The sequence below is a fragment of the Oryctolagus cuniculus genome (genome assembly GCF_964237555.1).
Source record: "Oryctolagus cuniculus chromosome 16 unlocalized genomic scaffold, mOryCun1.1 SUPER_16_unloc_1, whole genome shotgun sequence".
Lineage (NCBI taxonomy): Eukaryota > Metazoa > Chordata > Mammalia > Lagomorpha > Leporidae > Oryctolagus > Oryctolagus cuniculus.
The window spans coordinates 2,517,421-2,538,908 of record NW_027208201.1 but is presented as its reverse complement, the minus strand read 5'-3'; the positions used below and the strand labels follow the sequence as shown (position 1 = coordinate 2,538,908).

The 21,488-nt window shown below is 38.7% G+C and overlaps 1 protein-coding gene across 1 annotated transcript; it reads right to left on the bottom strand.

Annotated features, from left to right (window-relative positions):
• Positions 1-1,318: 1,318 nt before the first annotated feature.
• On the bottom strand, positions 1,319-12,396 carry LOC127488053 (vomeronasal type-2 receptor 116-like). The gene is made up of 6 exons (XM_070067499.1): positions 12,148-12,396; positions 10,573-10,858; positions 9,403-10,209; positions 8,487-8,714; positions 8,019-8,142; positions 1,319-4,045 (listed from the first exon to the last, which is right to left on the bottom strand). The coding sequence occupies exons 1-6, from the start codon at positions 12,345-12,347 to the stop codon at positions 3,111-3,113; spliced, it is 2,580 nt and encodes an 859-aa protein (XP_069923600.1). The 5' UTR covers positions 12,348-12,396; the 3' UTR covers positions 1,319-3,110.
• Positions 12,397-21,488: the final 9,092 nt, after the last annotated feature.

The window sequence follows — 21,488 nt, the reverse complement described above, 5'->3', positions numbered from 1 at the left end:
CCACCTGCATAAATTGAACCATGAAGACATAGAAAATCTAAACAGACCCATAACTGAGACAGAAATTGAATGAGCAATAAAGTCCCTCCTAACAAAGAAAAGCCCAGGGCCAGATGGATTCACTGCTAAATTCTACCAGACATTTAAAGAACTAACACCAATTCTTCTCAAACTATTCAGAACAATCAAAAAAGAGGAATCCTCCCAAATCCTTCCTATGAAGCCAGCATCACCTTAATTCCTAAACTTGAAAAAGATGCAGCAGAGAAAGAGAATTACAGACCAATATCTCTGATGAACATAGACATAAAAATCCTCAATAAAATCTGGCCAATAGAATGCAAAAACACATCAGAAAGATCATCCACCCAGACCAAGTAGGATTTATCTCTGGTATGCAGGGATGATGGTTCAATGTTTGCAGATAAATCAATGTGATACACCACAGTAGCAAACTGCAAAAACAACATATGATTATCTCAACAGATGCAGAGAAAGCATTCGATAAAATACAACACCCTTTCATGAAGAAAACTGTAAGCAAATTGGGTATAGAAGGAACATTCCTCAGTACAATCAAATCAATTTATGAAAACTCATGGCCAGCATCCTATTGAATGGGGAAAAGTTGGAAGCATTTCCACTGAGATCTGGTACCAGATAGGGATGCCCACTTTCACCACTGCATTTCTATATAGTTCTGGAAGTTTTAGCCAGAATAATTAGGCAAGAAAAAGAAAATTTTTAACTTTTATTTAATGAATATAAATTTCCAGAGTACAGCTTATGGATTACAATGGCTTCCCCCCCATAACTTCCCTCCCACCCGCAACCCTCCCCTTTGCCTCTCCCCCCCTTCCATTCACATCAAGATTCATTTTCAATTCTCTTTATATACAGAAGATCAGTTTAGCATATATGAAGTAAAGATTTCAACAGTTTGCACCCACATAGAAACACAAAGTGAAAAAGACTGTTTGAGTACTAGTTATAGCATTAAATCACAATGTACAGCACATTAAGGACAGAGATCCTGCATGAGGAGTAAGTGCACAGTGACTCCTGTTGTTGACTTAACAAATTGACATTCTTTTTTGTGGCATCAGTAATCACCCTAGGCTCTTGTCATGACTCACCAAGGCTATGGAAGCCTTTTGAGTTCACCAACTCTGATCATATTTAGACAAGGTCATAGTCAAAGTGGAAGTTCTCTCCTCCCTTCAGAGAAAGGTACCTTCAAGAAAAAGAAATTAAAGGGATACAAATTGGGAAGAAAGAAGTCAAACTATCCCTCTTTGCAGATGATACGATTCTTTACTTAGAGGATCCAAAGAACTCTACTAAGAGACTATTGGAACTCATAGAAGAGTTTGGCAAAGTAGCAGGATATAAAATCAATGCCCAAAAATCAACAGCCTTTGTATACACAGGCAATGCCATGGCTGAGAAAGAACTGTTAATATCAATCCCATTCACAATAGCCACAAAAACAATCAAACACCTTGGAATAAACTTAACCAAGGATGTTAAAGAACTCTATGATGAGAATTCCAAAATCTTAAAGAAAGAAATAGAAGATGATACCAAAAAATGGAGAAATCTTTCATGCTCATGGATCGGAAAAATCAGTATCATCAACATGTCCATTCTCCCAACAGCAATTTATAGATTCAATGCCATACCAATCGAAATACCAAAGACATTCTTCACAGATCTGTAAAAAATGATGCTGAAATTCATATGGAGACACAGGATATCTCAAATAGCTAAAGCAATCTTGTACAACAAAACACAGCCATAGGCTTCACAATACCACATTTCAAGACATACTACAGGGCTGTTATATTCAAAACAGCATGGTACTGGTACAGAAACAGATGGGTAGACCAATGGAACAGAATAGAAACACCAGAAATCAATCTAAACATCATCAGCCAACCTGTATTTGATCAAGGATCTAAAACCAATGCCTGGAGCAAGGATAGTCTATTCAACAAATGGTGCTGGGAAAACTGGATTTCCACGTGCAGAAGCATGAAGCAAGACCCCTATCTTACACCTTACACGAAGATCCACTCAACATGTATTAAAGATCTAAATCTATGACCCAACACCATCAAATAATTGGAGAACATTGGAGAAACCCTGTAAGATATAGGCACAGGCAAAGAATTCTTGGAAAAGAGCCCAGAGTCACAGGCATTCAAAGCGAAAATTAACAATTGGGATTACATCAAATAGAAACTTCTTATGTCTGGCACTGGCAAAAGAAAATCAAAGCAAAATTTATAATAAACAAAATGAACAGATGGAAAAGTTTGCAGAATCACTTCTACATATAATGAAATCTTGGTGTGTATCACATCATTTGAAATTCATATGAAATGATATATAATTAAGGAGTTTCTGGACAATGAATTATACATATTATAATGACAACATGTCTAATGATTGCACTGAAATATTCCAACTATATTACTAAGCTGATTTTAGTATAGACTCCAATGAATGATTAAAAGTAGCAACCAAATGTGTAATTCATTTTATCAAAATAGGAAGATAACAAGGTCAATGAGTTGACAATGAAAATACAGGATTGAAAAGAAATGAGATGGGTTTGTGCTTATGAACATAAAACCCAGGCTAAGAAATTAGTACACAGTATTATTTTGAAGGAGGAGGATTAGGACCACCATGAGGGTGTAGTGGATATAACCACCACCTGTAAACCTAACATCCCATGTTGGTGCGAGTTCATGGCCTGTCTGCTCCACTTGCAACTCAGCTCCTTGTTAAGATCTAGAAAAGTCTCTGGAAGATGGCCTAAGCCTTTCCGTCCCTGGTACTCACATGGACACCTGAATTAACCTCCTTGCTTTGGCATGAACCAGCACTGGCCCACTACAGATATCTTCACATTCCATCACAAGATGGAAGGTTTATCCCACTCTCTCTTCATTTTCTGTGCATTGGTCCTTCAGAACAAAAATGTTTTAAGAAAAGTATAAATTGTTCATAAGGAGGTCACATGCTGCAAGTTATTTTATAACATCACAATGCAAAATCAGTTTTATAAATTTTAGTTTCTAACCATTGAAAACTGAGAGAGCCTAAGAGCTATTCCTGAGAACATCTGTTTCCTTGGAAATTATTCTATCCCTGAATCCTTTCAAAGCATTCTTCTCAGGTCTGAAGAGAATAATGTAGCACTTGGGAACAAAGATGCAGCCCAGGAGCCCTGCACTGGAGCACAAGATGGAGAAGACCTCCACAGCCACCATGACCTTCCCCTTGGTGCTGTGGTAGACAGGCAAGAAGGTCACCCAGACACTGCAAAACACCAGCATGCTGAATGTCAGGAACTTGGCTTCATTGAAGGTGTCAGGCAGATTCCTGGCTAGGAAAGCCACAGTAAAGCTGGCCAGGGCCAAGGAACCCAGGTAGCCCAGGACACAGTAGAAGGCAGTGACTGAGCCCTTGTTGCACACCAGGATGATGTGGCCATGCTCAGAGTGTGCATCTGTGTCAATAAAGGGAGGAGAAGTCCCAAGCCAGAAGCCACAGAGAGCCAGTTGGATCAGGCAGCAGATGGGAATAATGGAGTTAGGTAACCCTGATATCAGCCAGTGTCTCATTCTTCTCCCTGGGCCAGTGACCCTGAAGGCCAGAAGCACAGTGATAGTTTTGGCCAGGACAGTGGAAATAGCCACAGTGAATACCACTCCAAATGTGGTCTGCTGGAGGACACAGGTGGTTTTGTTGGGACGACCAATGAACACTAAGGAGCAGAGGAAGCAGAAGATGAGGGTGATGAGCAGGATGTAGCTGAGACAACGATTGTTGGCCTTGACTATGGGAGTGTCTCGGTGCTTCACAAAGACCCCAAGGACAACAACGGTGAGGACAGAGAAGCACAGAGCTGTGCAGACCAGGGTCATCCCCAGGGCATCTTCAAACGACAGAAAGGTCACTCTTTTGTGGAAGCACTGGTTTTGCTCTGTGTTGGCATACTGAAGATCTGGACACTTCACACACTGGTCCATATCTAGTGAGAAACATACAATAACATCATCCCAATTTCCTGATTCACAAGGACCCGACTTAGCCAGTTTAAGCAAGTAGTCCTTATTTGGTGTTGAAATACCATATAAGATGACATCTACAAATTATTGGCCATTATTCATGCCCATCTTCCTCATGTTAGCCAGAGTTATTACTCCATCTCCCTAAGTACCTTACATACTCATGAGTACATGCTCTTTTTGTCCTAACAAAGTACTAAGGGCTACTCTCTGAACCTACTCATGGTACTTTAAAAACCTACCTTTTTGACCTGTTTCATTTTATTTTATTTTATTTTTTTTTTTTATTTTTGACAGGCAGAGTGGACAGTGAGAGAGAGAGACAGAGAGAAAGGTCTTCCTTTGCCGTTGGTTCACCCTCCAATGGCCGCCGCTGCAGCCGGCGCACCGCGCTGATCCGATGGCAGGAGCCAGGATCCAGGTGCTTTTCCTGGTCTCCCATGGGGTGCAGGGCCCAAGCACCTGGGCCATCCTCCACTGCACTCCCTGGCCATAGCAGAGAGCTGGCCTGGAAGACAGGCAACCGGGACAGAATCCGGCGCCCTGACCGGGACTAGAACCCGGTGTGCCGGCGCCGCAAGGTGGAGGATTAGCCTATTGAGCCACGGCGCCGGCCCCTGTTTCATTTTAACACCACAAATTCATTCTTCACGGTTTCTTCAGATTGGGAAGTGATGATCAAGATGCCAGGGGTTTCTATGTGTGGTAAAGACTACTCTGACCTTTATACATTGCACATGCTTGCTGCATCCTCACTTTGAACAAGAGCAAGCAGCAGTCCTTGTTTTCTTAATGAATGCATTCTTTCATAATTCAACTTTTTTTAACTAATGCTTTTTTCATAGATAGAACTTTGGGAATATAGCGATTCCTTCCCCTAAAACCACCTTCCCATCCCAACTCTCATCCCACCTCCCTCCCCCTCTCCCATCTCCTTCTTTATTATGGTTCATTTTTAGTTTGATTTTAAATATAGAAGACCAACTCCATATTAAGCATAGATTTGAACAGTTTGCATCCATGAAGACAAACTACATATAGAATAGAGTTTGGGGAAAAATTGCAGTCAATTCTCAAAGCACAACTCATTATGGATGGAGTTCCTACATGGGGAATAAATGCACGGTGACTCTGTTATTCCTTTAACAATTAACACTCTTATGTATGACATCAGTGATCAGCCGAGGCTCTTGACATGGGCTGCCATCAATATTTGGACATTGCCATAAGCAGTTGGATGTTCTCTCCTCCCTTCTGAGAAGAGTATATTCTTCTTTGATGACCATTTCTTTCCATTTAGGTCTCACGGAGATCCTCCATGGAGGCTATTTTTTGCCAGAGTCTTGGCTTTTTATGCCTGCAGTAAGCCCTTGTTTTAATGGTGTTATTCCCTCTGGATTCTCATGGCCCTCTTAATGACCAAAGGATCCCAGTTTTATTTCTAAGGAGTGTTTATTTATTTATTTATTTATTTATAATTTAATGAAAGGCAGAGTTTTGGAAGGAGGAGGAAAAGTAGGAGAGAGGGAGAGTGAGAGGGAGAGAGAGAAGGACAGGAGGACAGGGAAAAAGAGAAGGGGAAAGAGAAAGAGGGAAAAAGAGAAAGGAAGAAATCTTCCACCAGTGATTCACACCCCAAATGATGGTAATAGCTGGAACTAGGCTGTCTTAAGGCAATAAATGGGAGCTTCTTCTGGGTCTCCTACATGGTGTGGACTCAGAAACTTGGGCTGTCTTCTGCTGCTTTCCTAAGCATCAGCATAGAGCTGCATTGGAAGTGAAGCAGCTGAGACTGGAACTGCAGCCCAACTGGGATGCTGGCATTCCAGCCAGAGGCTTCAACTCCTAGTCACAGTACTGGCCCACGTTCCCACTCTTAATTTCATGCACTGGGATATTTACTGTGTGAATTTGGGGTGCACAGAAAGTACCCTGTTATCTCACTAAACCACATCTCTCTAAGGTAGGATCTGGATAGCCATTCTATGGGCAAGTACTGATTGAGAGATCACCATTAGAAAGCAGATGGTCAAGTTCTAGAGAAACGCAGAAGAGTTGTACACTTGATACCTTCTGGATAAGATGCCACCCTTGAGCAGATTTCCATGAAGGAACACACTGGGATGCTGCCTGTAATCAAAGTCAGTCTGGAGATCACCTTGAACCCTACTGGCATAGTTCCACTTTGCTACCTTTTTATCCTTGAACATGAATTTTCTTTCTCTCTCAGTATCCCCTTCTATACATTGCTCCATCGATGTCAGATATTGCAACTTGAAGTTGTCTTCCAAAATTTAGGTGGTCTTATCTTTGGATAGTTCCTACTTTTGAGATATTACATGTGCTCATTTTCAGAGCTTTGTTTTCCAGAATTGGTAAGCAAAAATAACTTTTTTTTGTATTTAATCTAGTATTCCAGCACTACTTAACTCAGTTACTGATTTTTGATTGTATTACACCATCCCAAGATCAGTTGAAAATGATTCCACTTTTATATCTTCCTTTATAATAAGTTGCATGGCTTTCATTTCTATTATATGCACAAAGCAGACCATCCTGGGTAATTTCCTGCATAAGTTGCACTCTTTCTTCAACTTTGTATCCAATCTTCAGCCATAACTTCCATGATTTTAGCATTCTAAAGCACACTTTAGGATTGAAAACTGATCGTTCTTTTTGGCATTTTTGAGTTGTCTTGGTCTTCTTGTATAATTCTCAGATCACTTAGATTTGTTAAATGTTTTTGTTCAGTTATGCTATTCTTATTACTATTATTGTATGCAAGGCATTGGGCATGATGTAACCTATTTAAAAATACTGTTGGATTTATGTTGTTTAAAATTTCAAATGTGTGAATTTATTTCAACAACAGTGTCTTACAATTTCATTTTACTGAAATATCTGGCAGTATTTGACCAAACAAGTTAAGATGTTTCTGTAGAAGAAACAGAATTTTTCCATTTTTCCTATTCTGTACAGGAGTTGAGAAAGAGTTCCTTTCCTATGTGAAAGTGTTTATCACAATAAAAGTATTAAGAATTATTTTCATAATCTTGAAGATACTTGGATTTTTAAAAGAAATTCTCAATGTATTTCATTTTTATATCTGGAAATATCTGAATTTCTTCTCTATTCAAACTATCACCATTAAATGATTAAAAAGTTCTAGTATTACTATTTTTATATCTGTGCAGAGATCTCTTCACCTCTCTTTGTGTAACACACAGACATTGTAATCTTGTTTTTAGTACTGTTCCAACTTTCTGAGGTTCATAAATTTTGCTTGTTTTATGAGCACCACCTATAAGCTCTTCCAATTTTTATTTACCTCAGTTTCCTTATAATGTCCACATCCTATCTTCAAGGGTTTGTGTTGAATTTGATGTCATTAACCTACCTTGCTATGCATTCTTTTTACCATGCATGTCAGCATGTATTATTTTGAAATAAATTTTACTCATGAGTGTATGTGTGTAAGCATAGAAATGTTCCTGAAGATATATGTTTTCATAAGCCATGATTTTTCTCAAAGGCTAAGGTTAGCTCATTTATGATATCTGATGAGTATTATCCTTAGCATGATATACTATATAATTTCTAATACAGCTTTTCTTCTTACACACAGTTTGATGAAAGTTGTGCTTTCTCTCTGCAAGCATGCTATATTTGAATTTGGTGTAAGCATTTTATCTAAACACGCACAAGGAATGCAGACATGAATTTACCTAAATGATTTTGCAAATACTACATGTGGTAAAGTATAGTGTGCAAAGTTTTATCCTTTTAGGGATTATTACTGAATATAAGGTTTAACTTCCCCCAGAAGGTGAAAAGAATCTTCTCAGCAGTCATAATCCACATTCTTTTCTTTTCATGGAGAAGAGAAAATTCTAAGAAACAGGTGTTAATTTCTCCATGAAGCTGGCACTGACTTACTTGTCTGATTGGAAATCTCATTCTCAGAACAAGGTGTGCAATCAAAACAACAGGTAGGCTTCCCCTCCAGAGGGGCTTTCCTGAATCCAGGGCTGCAACTCTCACTGCAAACTGAACGTGGAGTCTGAGAAAAATCAAATGAATATTGGTCATATTGGGAATGTTACTTCTGTTCCAAGTAGAGGGTTTTCAAGTCCTGCACAACCTATTCACTGAAACTGTAAACACCTATTTCTGACACAATCATGGCATGCAAGTTTATTTCCTAAATAAAAAGATTCAAAACATGGAGGGACAAATGTGTGTACTGTCCATCCTCAGACACTAAAAACATAACAAAGTATTTAGATTGGGAGGGGTGTGGTTTAATGTCTCTAAGTATGTTATAATAAGCCAAGTTGCACAAATCCCCATATAAATTGGAGGGTAACAATGTATAGTGTGAATCTTATGATCAGACCAACTTACCTCTGTAATTCCTGTGGCCCACTCTATCAAATTCTCAGAGAGAGACAACTGTTGGCTCTGTGGAACATATGGGGAAAACTGTCCTACTTTAACCTTACGTCCAACACTATATGGAAAATTCAGAAAGTTGAGAATGTCATATTCAGCTTCCAAATTCCTCATGTGATTCAAATTCACTAGGTCACCCGCAGGATTGGTAAGTTGGAGGTTCTTGAGAAACGGGTGCAACTGAAAAAATGCATCATATTCTCATGAAGACTGCCCAAGCAATAACACATCAAACCCAGGTTAGAGAAAGCCTTTTGTCTGTAATCACAAATAAACAAAGGGAACTTTTTATAGCCACCCAATGAATTAAAACTAAAAACCTGATGAGGACTACATCAAAATAAGTGTGATTTCACTCACTTTCATCCAAAAACAAGGGCAATCAAAAATATCTAACTGTGAAATTATGACAGTTTCAAAATGTGGAGTCCAGGTTACCAACACTCACTTATTTTCTCAGTGTCCCTAGGACAACCATCTGTAATGCAGTTACCAGAATAAAATACTATGCAATTTAATGGGATGTCTTATGTACATTGTGGATGAGCATACTCAACAACATTTGACACTAAAAAGTAATAATTTTTTACTGCTGAGACTGAAAATGGAATGACACAGTCTAGGTATTCACAAGTCATAATTAAATTGTCAGGATGGGAGAGTAATTTTTAAGATACAGCACTGATGCTTATCTAAGTTACCTTCCCAATTGAAAAGGGAACCCTGTTTCTAATCACAAATTACAAAAAAAGGCTCATTTATATCTTGTGATTGAAGGAAGGATCCCAAGTTATTGGTTTGAAAACCCGCAGAAGCTTTTAAGGGGATCATTCCAATAATACAAGTCATGCAAAGGAAACCAAATTACCTGCCAAGGAGAAAATTCCACCTTTGACACACTGCTCACTGGCTGCATTTCTAACTCTTGTAGAAGCATCTCATGTACACTGTGGGCCACAGCATACACAGCATTGTATATGTTGTAACTCCCATCACTCATGCTCATATCAAAATGATGAAAAGGCAACGATTCCAAGGAGGCATTCAGTGGACAGTTTTGCAAGGTTTTGCATGATGCCCCAGTAACTGAGCAATGAAAATGTAGTGACCAGAATGTAGAGAGGAAAAAGTCTTCTGGGTATTTGGAAGGGTTAACTGTCTGAAGAAAGTTTTTGAAACCAGAGATCTCACCATGGTGGTGTGAAAAAATGAGAGTCCCATGGAATGAGTGCAGCAGGATATGATGCTCATCGCTGGCAAAATCCCATTGTGAGGTGGTGACCCAGACTTTCCATGTCATTACACGTTCCCATGTTTGAAAGCTGACACCTATGAGTGAATCAGTGTCACAGAAAAGAATCACCACATTTGCTGATGATTTTAGGATCTGGATATGAAACCTATTCTGGAGTGAAATGTAAGACTCCTCAGTGACTGGGATGAATTCCACAAAGTCTACACAGATGCCATTCTTCTGCATCTCGACTTTCAAATTGGACATAAACTGAATACCTTTTGGGAGGTCTGAGATGGCCAAACCCACCCAGGTCCAGCTAAAATGAAGCATCAAGGAGACCATGCCAACAGCCAGAGAAGTGTCTTTAGGGGCCATCTGATAGAGGGAAGGAAACTGACCACTGTCGCTCAGAAGAGGTTCAAAAGATCCAAGAGTCAGCTAAGGGAAAAGGCAAGAAATCTGTGTAAGGTTATTGCTATAGTGAATAATCTTATTCCTGAAGAAATTAAGCAAATGATTGATGGATCAGAAGATTTTAGAATATTTCATTTTTCTCATCTCCCATTACATATAAACTTCTTAGTTCATGAGTCATTAGACTCACAGGTTGAGGAAAACATTTCTCATTATCACTCACCCACATCACTTTAGAACAAATGTGGCTACCTCACCAAATCTCTGCAAACCTTCTCCTTAGAATATGCACTGTGTGAAATATATAAGGTCTCTGTCACTTAAACTTTTGGGTCTAAGTAAGGCACCTAAGGTGATGTGCTTTTTCCCTCTCCCTTACACACTCACCTGGGGAATTTTGTAGAGTTCCAGGAGTGTCCCCATTTGGACAGCAATGCTTGTTCCTGATATTATGGCTACAGACTTGCTCTGTTTCCTACACGTGTAATTGGGAACATGCTTTTCCATTCCCACAAGCCAGATGAAGGGATTCTCCATCACCATCATGTCACTGTGCATGACATTATAGAGATCAAATCCCAATGTCATGTTGGGTAAAAGATGGGTGTTCTTGTTGATCTCCTCAATAGCAAAAACCAAGGCCAGAACATATTGGTAGTTTTTGGATTGAAACCTGCATGAAAGGCACAAGGATCTTTAAGGGAAAAGCCTGCAGTCCTGATTATCATCAATTCTACTGTAATTACTCTGACAGATGGATTGGTCATGGTCAAAAATTCAAGTGTTCTAATCTTTATATGTACATTTGCTTAGGACAGAGTGTCAAGAGCATCGTATTTGCAGGACAGTTGTCCTCACCAGAACCAAAGCTGCTAGTATCTTTATCCGGGTCACCCAGCCTAAAAGATTCTAAAAAATAAGATCTGCTTTTACACCATAATGTCACATCATTAAATGCTTCTTGAAATAAGAGTCATATGATCATAAGGCTGCAGGATGCAATGGGAAAAGAGAATAACTCAGCTGAAGGCTATGTGATCAGAAATTTGGATGACATCAAAACATGGAGAATGGTAGATGGAATTTTGTAGTTTATCGAGAAAAATCTCTTCCCCATCAAATATACTGATCAACGACCATCCCAAGCCAGGAAAATGAAATCAGATTCAGAGCCTGAAAGAAGGGAAACAGTGAAAGGGGAGGAGCACTTTGGAGAAGCTGGAAACACTCCCTGGGTGGACTGGAATCGCTTTATATATATATATATATATATATATATATATATATATATATATATATAACATTTATATTTAGCTATAAAATGTATCTTAAAGAGGGGTGGAAGCAGAATAACCCCCCTTCTGAAATGTATTTTTCCCAGAAAAGGAAAGAATCAGGGACACATCATGAGTGTTGCAGATTCCAAACATTAAATTTCTTATGTTCATCATTAAAATATAATTTTTATATTTGTGCAAAGGTGTTGAGCCAAGATTACTTTTAACTAGTGAAAACTTACTCTCTTGAATATCTTTTATTCTTTACAATGTAGAAGAAATGAAGTGTTCTCATGGCCCCCAAATCTAGTACGTAGAATAAAAGATTGTGTGCACATGTAGAAGAGCTCATGTAACTCAGTTCATTCATTACAGTGCATGGGTTCCGTAAGAATCTTCTACTGAGGCACAGTAGGCACCTGAGTAGATGAACATGGACAGGGAAGGACAGGAAGATCCCAACCTGACTCTCCTTCCTCCTACGATTAGAAAACCTTTCCCTGAACCGTGCATGAACACAAGAAAGAAAATGTCACCTCATGCCCCAAATTAATTATCAGCACTTTTTAGGAGAGACAGAGAATGCAAAGTGTAGGAAACCACATATCTCTATCCATCTGCAGACCCAATAACAAGTAGTTATTATGTAAATCAAGGGAAAATGTTTATGGCAATGGAAACTTACCGGATGAATGTGAGATCTCTTTGGAAAATATTCATGAGTCTGTTAATGAGGTGTATGTAAATGGGGAAAAAGGCAGCAATCTCAATATCTCCATCCTTGTAAAAACTCCGTTCCATCTGGGAATAGCACTTGGGACCATCCTGACAAATCACAAGGAGATATAGCTGCAGAAAAAGCAACAGAAAAATCCAAGGAAACATTTTCAAAGTCTCTGAAAAACCCTAGGACACAACCACAGTGGAACGTGCAGGGTCATGCAGGTGCATACATATAGCATGTTTGTGTGTGTGTGCGTGTGATTCCTTGAATCAAGCTACTTTAATACTGCTCCATCTGATTTTTTCCACCAGCTGTCCATTTCTCCATGGGGGAATTGTAAACCCTTTCTGCCCTCAGGCTTTGCAGCTCAGGTCTTCTGCCAGGTGAAAAATACAGGAAAGAAAACATGTTTGTGATTCATCCTCTTCATCCCAGGTGCCAGGATTTCCTCCAAGTTCATGGATAAAAAGACTCATGGGAGAAACTCCTCTCAGTTACATTTGGTCAATGGGCTTTGTCAATAAACCTCTCCATGAACTTTTGGCAATTATGTACCTGGATTACATCAGATGGCATGAAAGGCAGCATCAGGCAAGGTTCTCTTAAAGGTTTCAGACCAGAAAATTCCTGTGTCACACACTTTAAAGATAATGAGCCACACAATGCAGCCTCCCACACTGCATTTTTGGGCAGGCACATTTCGTCTTGATGCCACATAGACCCCAAACCAATCCTGTATAGAGAGATACCCACTAGGACATGTGGTTTTCAATCACTGTGGAACCAGTAATCACCCTGAATTCAGAAGTTCCGATTCTGTATGTCAAATCACCACATCTTCAGGTGTAAAACAAGAAACCCTTCCACTAGTGTTAACCACGGTCATCTCATGTTGATCTGTTTTTGCACCTTCAACCTTGGTTGATGCTCTCATGAGAACTAGGAACTATTTGAGTACTTTTTGCTTTTTACTATAAGACAGACAACAGCAGCCAGAAGTCACCTCATTATTCCCACCACCACAAACACCAAGGGCAGGATGATGGCTGCAGACAACTGTACTGCTTGAATGCAAGTGACTTTCAGAACTATTATGATGGACAGGGCAGCTACATACCTTTAATCTTTTGCAAAACCCACATACTACACAACACGAGAGTGAACACAATGGATAGTATGTCCTGTAGGTAATAGTGATGATCAACACTGACTAATCATTTGTGCTTGCATATCAGTGTGATGTATTGCTAATGAAGTAAATCTAATAAGGATGGGACAAGAGGGCAATAAGAGAACTCTAGTATTCCACTCAGATGCTTTCTAAACTCATACTGGTATAAATGAGATGCCTATTATTTTAAGCAAAACACATTTTCCATTGCCTAATCACTGCTCTGATGCTACTAGTGAGGTTTTTAATAGAGGCTCATACAAATTGAGATGAAGTATAGCCACAACACACACAGAATTCACTGACTTACATAAAAATGAAAGTTCATTGTCTTGATGAGTTTGATTTATTACCAGTACAATGATGAAACTTGTAGTCTGTTCAGTTAACAAGAAAAGTAAATCTAAATCAGAGAGCAAATATCTCCTGTTCTCTCTAATGTGTAGAAACTAAAAGTAGAGTCAATCTGAATGCAAATGATCTACTAAAAAAGATTAGGAATGGAAAGGATACACTCCATGCAATGAGAAGTCTTCAAAAATTCATGGAAAATGTATGTTATGAAACAATGATGCAAAACAATTTTTAACTTTTATTTAATGAATACAAATTTCCAAAGTATAGCTTATAGATTACAATGGCTCCCCCCCCAGAACGTCCCTCCCACACGCAACCTTCCACTTTCTTGCTCCCTCTCCCCTTCCATTCACATCAAGATTCAATTTCAATTCTCTTTATATACAGAAGATCAGTTTAGCATATATTGAGTAAAGATTTCAACAGTTTGCACCCACATAGAAACACAAGGTGAAAAATACTGTTTGAGTACTAGTTACAGCATTAAATCACAATGTACAGCACATTAAGGACAGAGATCCTACATGAGGAGTAAGTGCACAGTGACTCCTGTTGTTGACTTAACAAATTGACACTCTTGTTTATGGCATCAGTAATCACCCTAGGCTCTTGTCATGAGTTGCCAAGGCTATGGAATCCTTTTGAGTTCACTGACTCTTATCTTATTTAGACAAGTTTGTAGTCAAAGAGGAAGTTCTCTCCTCCCTTCAGAGAAAGGTACCTCCTTCATTGATGACCTGTTCTTTTCACTGGGATCTCACTCATGTAGATCTTTCATTTAGGTCCCCCCCTTTTTTTTTACCGGAGTGTTTTGGCTTTCCAAGCCTGTAATACTCTCATGGGCTTTTCAGCCAGATCTGTGTGCCTTAAGGGCTGATTCTGAGGCCAGAGTGCTGTTTAGGACATCTGCCATTCTATGGGTCTGCTGTGTATCTCACTTCCCATTTTGGATCATTCTCTCCTTTTTTATTTGATCAGCTAGTATTTGCAGACACCAGTCTTCTTTATGTGCTCCCTTTCGCTCTTAGTCCTATCATTATGATCAATTGTGAACAGAAATTGATCAGCGGGACTAGTGATATGTCATTGGTACATGCCACCTTGATGGGATTGAATTGGAATCCCCTGGTATGTTTCTAACTCTACCGTTTGAGGTAAGTCAGCTTGAGCATGTCCCGAATTGCACATCTCTTCCCTCTCTTATTCCCACTCATATTTAACAGCGATCACTTTTCAGTTAAGTTTCAACACTTAAGAATAACTGTGTATTGATTACATTATTCAACAAAAAGTATTAAGTAGAACAAACGAAAAATGCTAAGAGGGATAACGTATTAAGTTGTTCATTAACAGTCAGGGCAAGGGCTGATCAAGTCTTCATTTTTCATAGTGTTCATTTCACTTTAACAGGTTTCCTTTTTGGTGCTCAGTTAGTTGTCTCGGATCAGGGAGAACATATGGTATTTGTCCCTTTGGGACTGGCTTATTTCACTCAGCATAATGCTTTCCAGATTCCTAACAGGGATCACTTTTCAGTTAAAATTTAAACACCTAAGAATAATTGTGCGTTAATTACAGTTCAACCAATAGTACTAGAACAAAAAAAAATACTAAAATGGAGAAAGTATTACATTCTTCATCCCATAACCACCCACCCTCCCACAAACCATCCCATCTCCTACTCCCTCTCTCAATCTATTCATCATTAAGATTCATTTGTAATTATCTTTCTATACAGAAGATCAACTCTATACTAAGTAAAATTTCAACAGTTTGCACCCACACAGACACACAAACTATAAAGTAAAGTGGTTTTTTTTTTGTAAAGTAAATTTTGAAGATTCGTTTTAGCGATAATTCTCAAGGTATAACACATTAAAGACAGAGGTCCTACAAGGGGTGCAAGTTCACAGTGACTTCTGTTGTGGATTTAGCAATTGACACACTTATTTATGACACCAGTAATCATCTGAGGCTCCTGTCATGAGCTTCCAAGGCTATGGAAGCCTCTTGAGTTCACAAACTCTCATCTAACCTATTTAGACAAGGTCATAATCAAAGTGGAAGTTCTCTCCTCCCTTCAGAAAAAGGTACTTCCTTCTTTGTTGGCCGCTTCTTTCAATGGATCTCACTCACAGAGATCCTTCATTTAGGCCTTTTTTTTTACCACAGTATCTTGGATTTCCATGCCTCTGTTGCATTCATGGGATTTTCAGCCAAATCCAAATGCCTTAAGGGCTGATTCTGAGGCCAAAGTGCTGTTTAGGGCATATGAGTCTGCTGTGTATCCCGTTCGCATGTTGGGATCGTTCTCTCCTTTTTAATTCTATGTTATTATTACCAGACACTGGACTTGTTTATGTGATTCCTTTGACACTTAATCCTACCTTTATGATCAGTTATGAACTTCAACTGATCAATTTACCTAGTAAGATGGCATTGGTATCTGCCAACTTAATGGGATTTGGAGCCCCATGGCACGTTTTTCGCTTTACCATTAGGGGTAAGTCCAAGGGTGCATGTGCCAAAATGTACATCTCCTATCTCTCTTATTCCACTCCTATTTTTAACAGGGATATCACTTCAGTTGGATTTATACCCCTAAGAAAAATTCTGTGTTAATTAAAGAGTTCAAAGAATGGCATTGAGTAGAAAAAAAATACTAAGAGGAATAAAATAGTAAGCTGTTCCTTGAAAGTCAGAACAAGTGTAGATCAAGTCATTGCTTATCATAGTGTCAGTTTCACTTCTACAGGTTTCCATTTAGGTGATCAGTTAGTTGTCACAGATCAGGGAGAGCATATGATATTTGTCCCTTTGGGACTGGTTTATTTTACTCAGCATGATTTTTCCAGGTTCCTCTGTTTTGTTGCAAATGACTGCATTTCATTTTTTTTACTACTGTGCACAATTCTATAGAATACATATCCATAGTTTCTTTATCCAGTCTTCCATCGATTGGCATTTAGGCCCATTCCATGTCTTAGCTATTGTGAATTGAGCTGCAATAAACATTGAGGTTCAGATAGCTCTTTTATTTGCCAATTTAATTTCACTTGGGTTAATGTTGAGGAGTGTGATGGCTGGGTCGTGTGGTATGGCTATATTCTGTTTTCTGAGGAGTCTCCAAACTGTCTTCTATAGTGACTCTACCAGTTTGAATTCACAGCAACAGTGGATTAGTGTGCCTTTTCCCACACATCCTCACCAGCATCTGTTGCTAGTTGATTTCTGTATGTAAGCCATTCTAACAGGGTGAGGTAAAGCCTCATTGTGATTCGGATTTGCATTTCCCTGATGGCTAATGATCTTGAACATTTTTCATGCTGGCCATGAGTTCTTCATAAATTGCTTTGATTGTGTTAAGGAATGTTCCTTCTATACACAATTTGTTTAGAATTTTCATCATAAAAGAGTGTTGTATTTTATCAAATGCTTTCTCTGCATCTATTGGGATAATAATATGGTTTTCCTCTGCAGTTTGTTAATGTGGATACCACATTGATTGATTTTTGAACATTGAACCATCCCTGCATACCAAGAATAAATCCCACTGGGTATGGGTGGATAATCTTTCTGATATGTTGTTGAATTCTACTGGCCCGAGTTTACTGAGGATTTTTGTATCTATATTCTTCAGGGAAATTGGTCTGTAATTCTCTTTCTCTGTTGAATCTTTTTCAGGTTTAGAAAATAATGTGGTACTGGCTTCAAAGACAGTATCTGGGAGGATTCCCTCTTTTGATTGTTTTAAATAGCTTGAGAAGAATTGTAGATCGTTCTTCTTTAAATGTCTGGTAGAATTCAGCAGTGAGTCCATCTGGTCCTGGGCTGTTCTTTGTGTTCTTTGTTGGGGGGGGGGGTTTATTACTGATTCCATTTCTGTGTTGGTTATGGGTCTGTTTAGGTTTCCTATGTCTTCATAGTTCAATTTAGGCAGGGTGTATGTGTCTAGGAATCTATCCATTTCTGTTAGATTTCCCAGCCTGTTGGCATACAACTCTTTTTAGTAATTTCTGATGACTTTTTTTTCCTATTTCTGAGGTTTCTGTGTTAAACTCTTTTTCTTCTCTAATTTTATTGGTTTGGGTCTTCTCTCACCTTTTCATGGTTAGTTGGGCCAAGGGTGTGTCAATTTTGATTATTTTTTTAAAAAAAACTTTTAATTTTTCTGATCTTTCGTTTATTATTTGGATTCAATTTTGTTGATTTCTTCTCTAATTTTAATTATTTCTCTTCTCCTACTAGTTTTGTGTTTGCATTGCTGTGTTTTATACAAGATCCTAGAGATGCATTGATAGCTCATTTATTTGGTGCCTTTCCAATTTCTTAATGTAGGCACCTATTGCTATAAGCATTCCTCTTAACACTGCTTTTGCTGTATCCCATAAGTTTTGATATGTTGTGTTGTTATCTTTATTTGCTTCCAGAAAGTTTTCAATTTCTCTTTTGATTTTTTCTATGAGTCTGTTATTCAGTCTCCATGTGTTTGCATATGCTCTAGGGATTCCTGAGTTGCTAATTTCCAGCTTCATTCCAATGTAATCTGACAAGATGCATTGTATGATTTTGATTCTTTTGAATTTGCTGAGACTTGCTTAATGGCCTAGCATATGGTCATTCTTGGAGAAAGTTCCATGCACTGCTGAGAAGAATGTGTATTCTGCAACTGAAAGATGAAAAGTTTCAGAGGTATTCATTAGATCCAATTGTCAGTAGTGTCAATTGAATCTGCTGTTTCCTTGTTGATTTTCTGTCTGGTTGATTTGTCCATTGCTGAAAGTGGATTATTCAAGTCCCCCAATACTACTGTATTGTAGTCTAAATCTCCCTTTAAATCACTTAACATATCTTTTAAATAGTCCAGTGCCCTGTAATTATGGGCATAAATGTTTATAATGGTTACCTCTTCCTGTTGAATTGATCCCTTACTCATTATATAGTGTCCCTCTTTCTCTCTTTTAACACTTTTCATGTTAAAGTCTATTTTGTCTGATATTAAGATGGCTACATCAGCTCTTTTTTTGGTTTCTGTTGGCATGGAATAACTTTTTCCAACCTTTCACTTTTAGTCTGCATACTCCTTTGTTGGAAAGATGTCTTTCTGGTAAGTAGCAAATAGATGTATTTTGTTTTTTAATCCATTCAGACAGTCTCTGGCCTTTAACTGGAGAGTTGAGGCCATTTGTATACAATGTAACTATTGGTAAGTCATGACGTTGCCCTGTCCTTTTTCCAAAGATATTTCTAATATATAATTTGAACTTTCCATGATTATTTACTGAGAGATTTTCTTCCTTGACCTTCTTCTGTATTGAGGACTGTGTTTCTGTGTGTAACATATCTGTAAGCATCTTTTGCAGAGCTGGGAGAGTGGTGACAAATTCTTTCAATTTCTCTTTGCAATGGAAGGTCTTTATTTCACCTTAATTTACAAATGAGAGCTTTTCAGGTTATAATATTCTGGGATGACAGTTTTCTCTTTAGTACTTGGGCTATCGCTCTCCATTCCCTCCTAGCCTATAGGGTTTCTGATGAGAAGTCTGCTGTGAGTGTAATTGGAGATCCTCTGAAAGTAATCTGGTGTTTCTCTCCTGCACATTTTAGAATCTTTTCCTTATGTTTCATTGTGGTGAGTTTGATTATAATGTATTGTGGTGAGGATCTTTTCTGGTCATGTCTACTGGGAGTTCTGTATGCTTCCTAGACTTGGACATTTCTTTCTTTCTCCAAACCTGGGAAGTTTTCTGCTAGTATCTCACTAAAAAGGCCTTCTAATCCTTTCTCTCTCACCATGCCCTCAGGAACTCCTAAAACCTGAATGTTGGGTTTCATAATACAATCCTGTCAATTACCAACATCATTTTTTATATTTCTAATTTCCTCTTCTTGTCATTGGTTTGACTGTATACTTTCTTGTGCTCTGTCTTCTAAGACCAATATTCTCTCTTCTGCCTCTCTGATTCTGTTTTTAATGCCCTCAATGGCATTTTTTACTTGTTCTGTTGAATTCTTCATTTCATTTTGATTTCTCTTCAGTATCTCAATTTCATGTTCTACTAAATTCCTCATTTCATTTTGATTCCTCCTTAAGATTTCATTTTCATGAGATAGATTTTCTTTCATTTCCTGTGTGGATTTCAGCAGTTTGTGTATTTGCTTTTGATTCCTTCTATGTAATCTTATCATCAGTATTTTAAGTTCCATTGCTTGCATTTCTTCTACCTAATCTTGTATTGAAGTGTCATTTTATTTTGGGAGTGTCATATTTTCATCCTTCTTCTTATTTCCTGGATTTTTGCATTTGTTGTTTTGCATTTTATGAAATAGTGGTTGCTTTCTTCTTTTCCTTCCACTGTGTCAGCTTTTATCATTGTACTATGACTCTGTAGATAAGTGGACTGTCTGTTTTCAGTGAATCTCTAGAGGCTTGTGGTGGGTGTGGCCAGAGAGCTCTGTTTAGTTCTCCAGGATCAAGAGTGTGCGTAAAGTGAAAAACCCAGTTTGCGTGTGGTCAATCTCCTCTCTTTTTAATCAGAAGGAAAGTAATACCACTCAGCTGAGCTATTCTCCTCGATGGAGACCAATGCAAGAGCACGAGCCCCAGTGGGTATAATATTCATCTACTCTGTCCCAAGGACCACACAAAGGATCTGTGCAGTCCTCAGTGTATTTCCCCAGAAATATCTCTCACAGAGTTACGAGGACCACCCAAGCTTGTGGCATTAACCACTGAGACTGCTTAAAGTCTCAGCCACACAGTGAGTTCTTAAACACAACCTTTTTTTCACAGTCCCAGTAAAGAAGCCTCACACACTCACAAGCTCTGATTCACCTGTTATTTCTCCCAACCAGAATCAGGAATCTCTACTCAGCTGATTGCTTGGTGCAGACACGAGCAAGTGCAGCTGCTACTTATGTCCAAAATGGCAACTGCTCTATTGGCTTGTATGCCTTTGTAGGGTGATCAGTGAGAGAGAAACTTGTCTGCACCATCCTCTTTTTTCTCTCTTTTCTAGTTAGGCTGGTGCAATTTCACCCATGGGGCTTCAAGCCTCATTACCTCTAGGCTCTTCCTGCCACTTTTTCACCAGTGTCTTGGGCTACTGTGGTCTCATCTCACCTCACTTTCCAGCACACATGTGTAGCTCTCAGCTATTGGAGTCCCAAGCTGTGGGCATTCACATCCTCCCCATGGGTCCACTGTCTCTCTAATTTTGGAAGAGTTTCCACTGCCTTTTTTTCTCAACTCTTCCCTGAGAATACACTATCTACACTTTTTACAACAATTTTATCCTGAGCTGGATCAGTAAGCTCCCTCCCTATTCCACCATCTTGGAACTCCATCTACTACATTCTTAATGCTGAACATTATGGTTTTTGTAGCCCAGGCCACTGCAGTCTGATCTCCTCTCCTTACCCAAGATGTTATTTTCTGTGGTTCTTGGCCCCTAAAGTTCAATTTAGACAGAAATGTATGATCTCACATTCTATACTTTTTGCAATTACAATACATATTTTCCTTAAATAAGTCTGAATGCTACATTTGAAGCATTCATTATAAGCTATAAAACCATAATTTTCAGCAGAGAGCTGCAACACAAGTGAAAGTGCCAGAACTGGAACCAGTGCCAATATGAGATGCCAGCACTGCAGCGAGTGGATGTACCTACTATGACAATTTGGCAGCACCAGTTTGAGAGCATTATAGATCACAACTCTTATAAAACATGTCCAGGAAAGTCCTTTTCTTCTTTACCATTTTCTTCTCTCT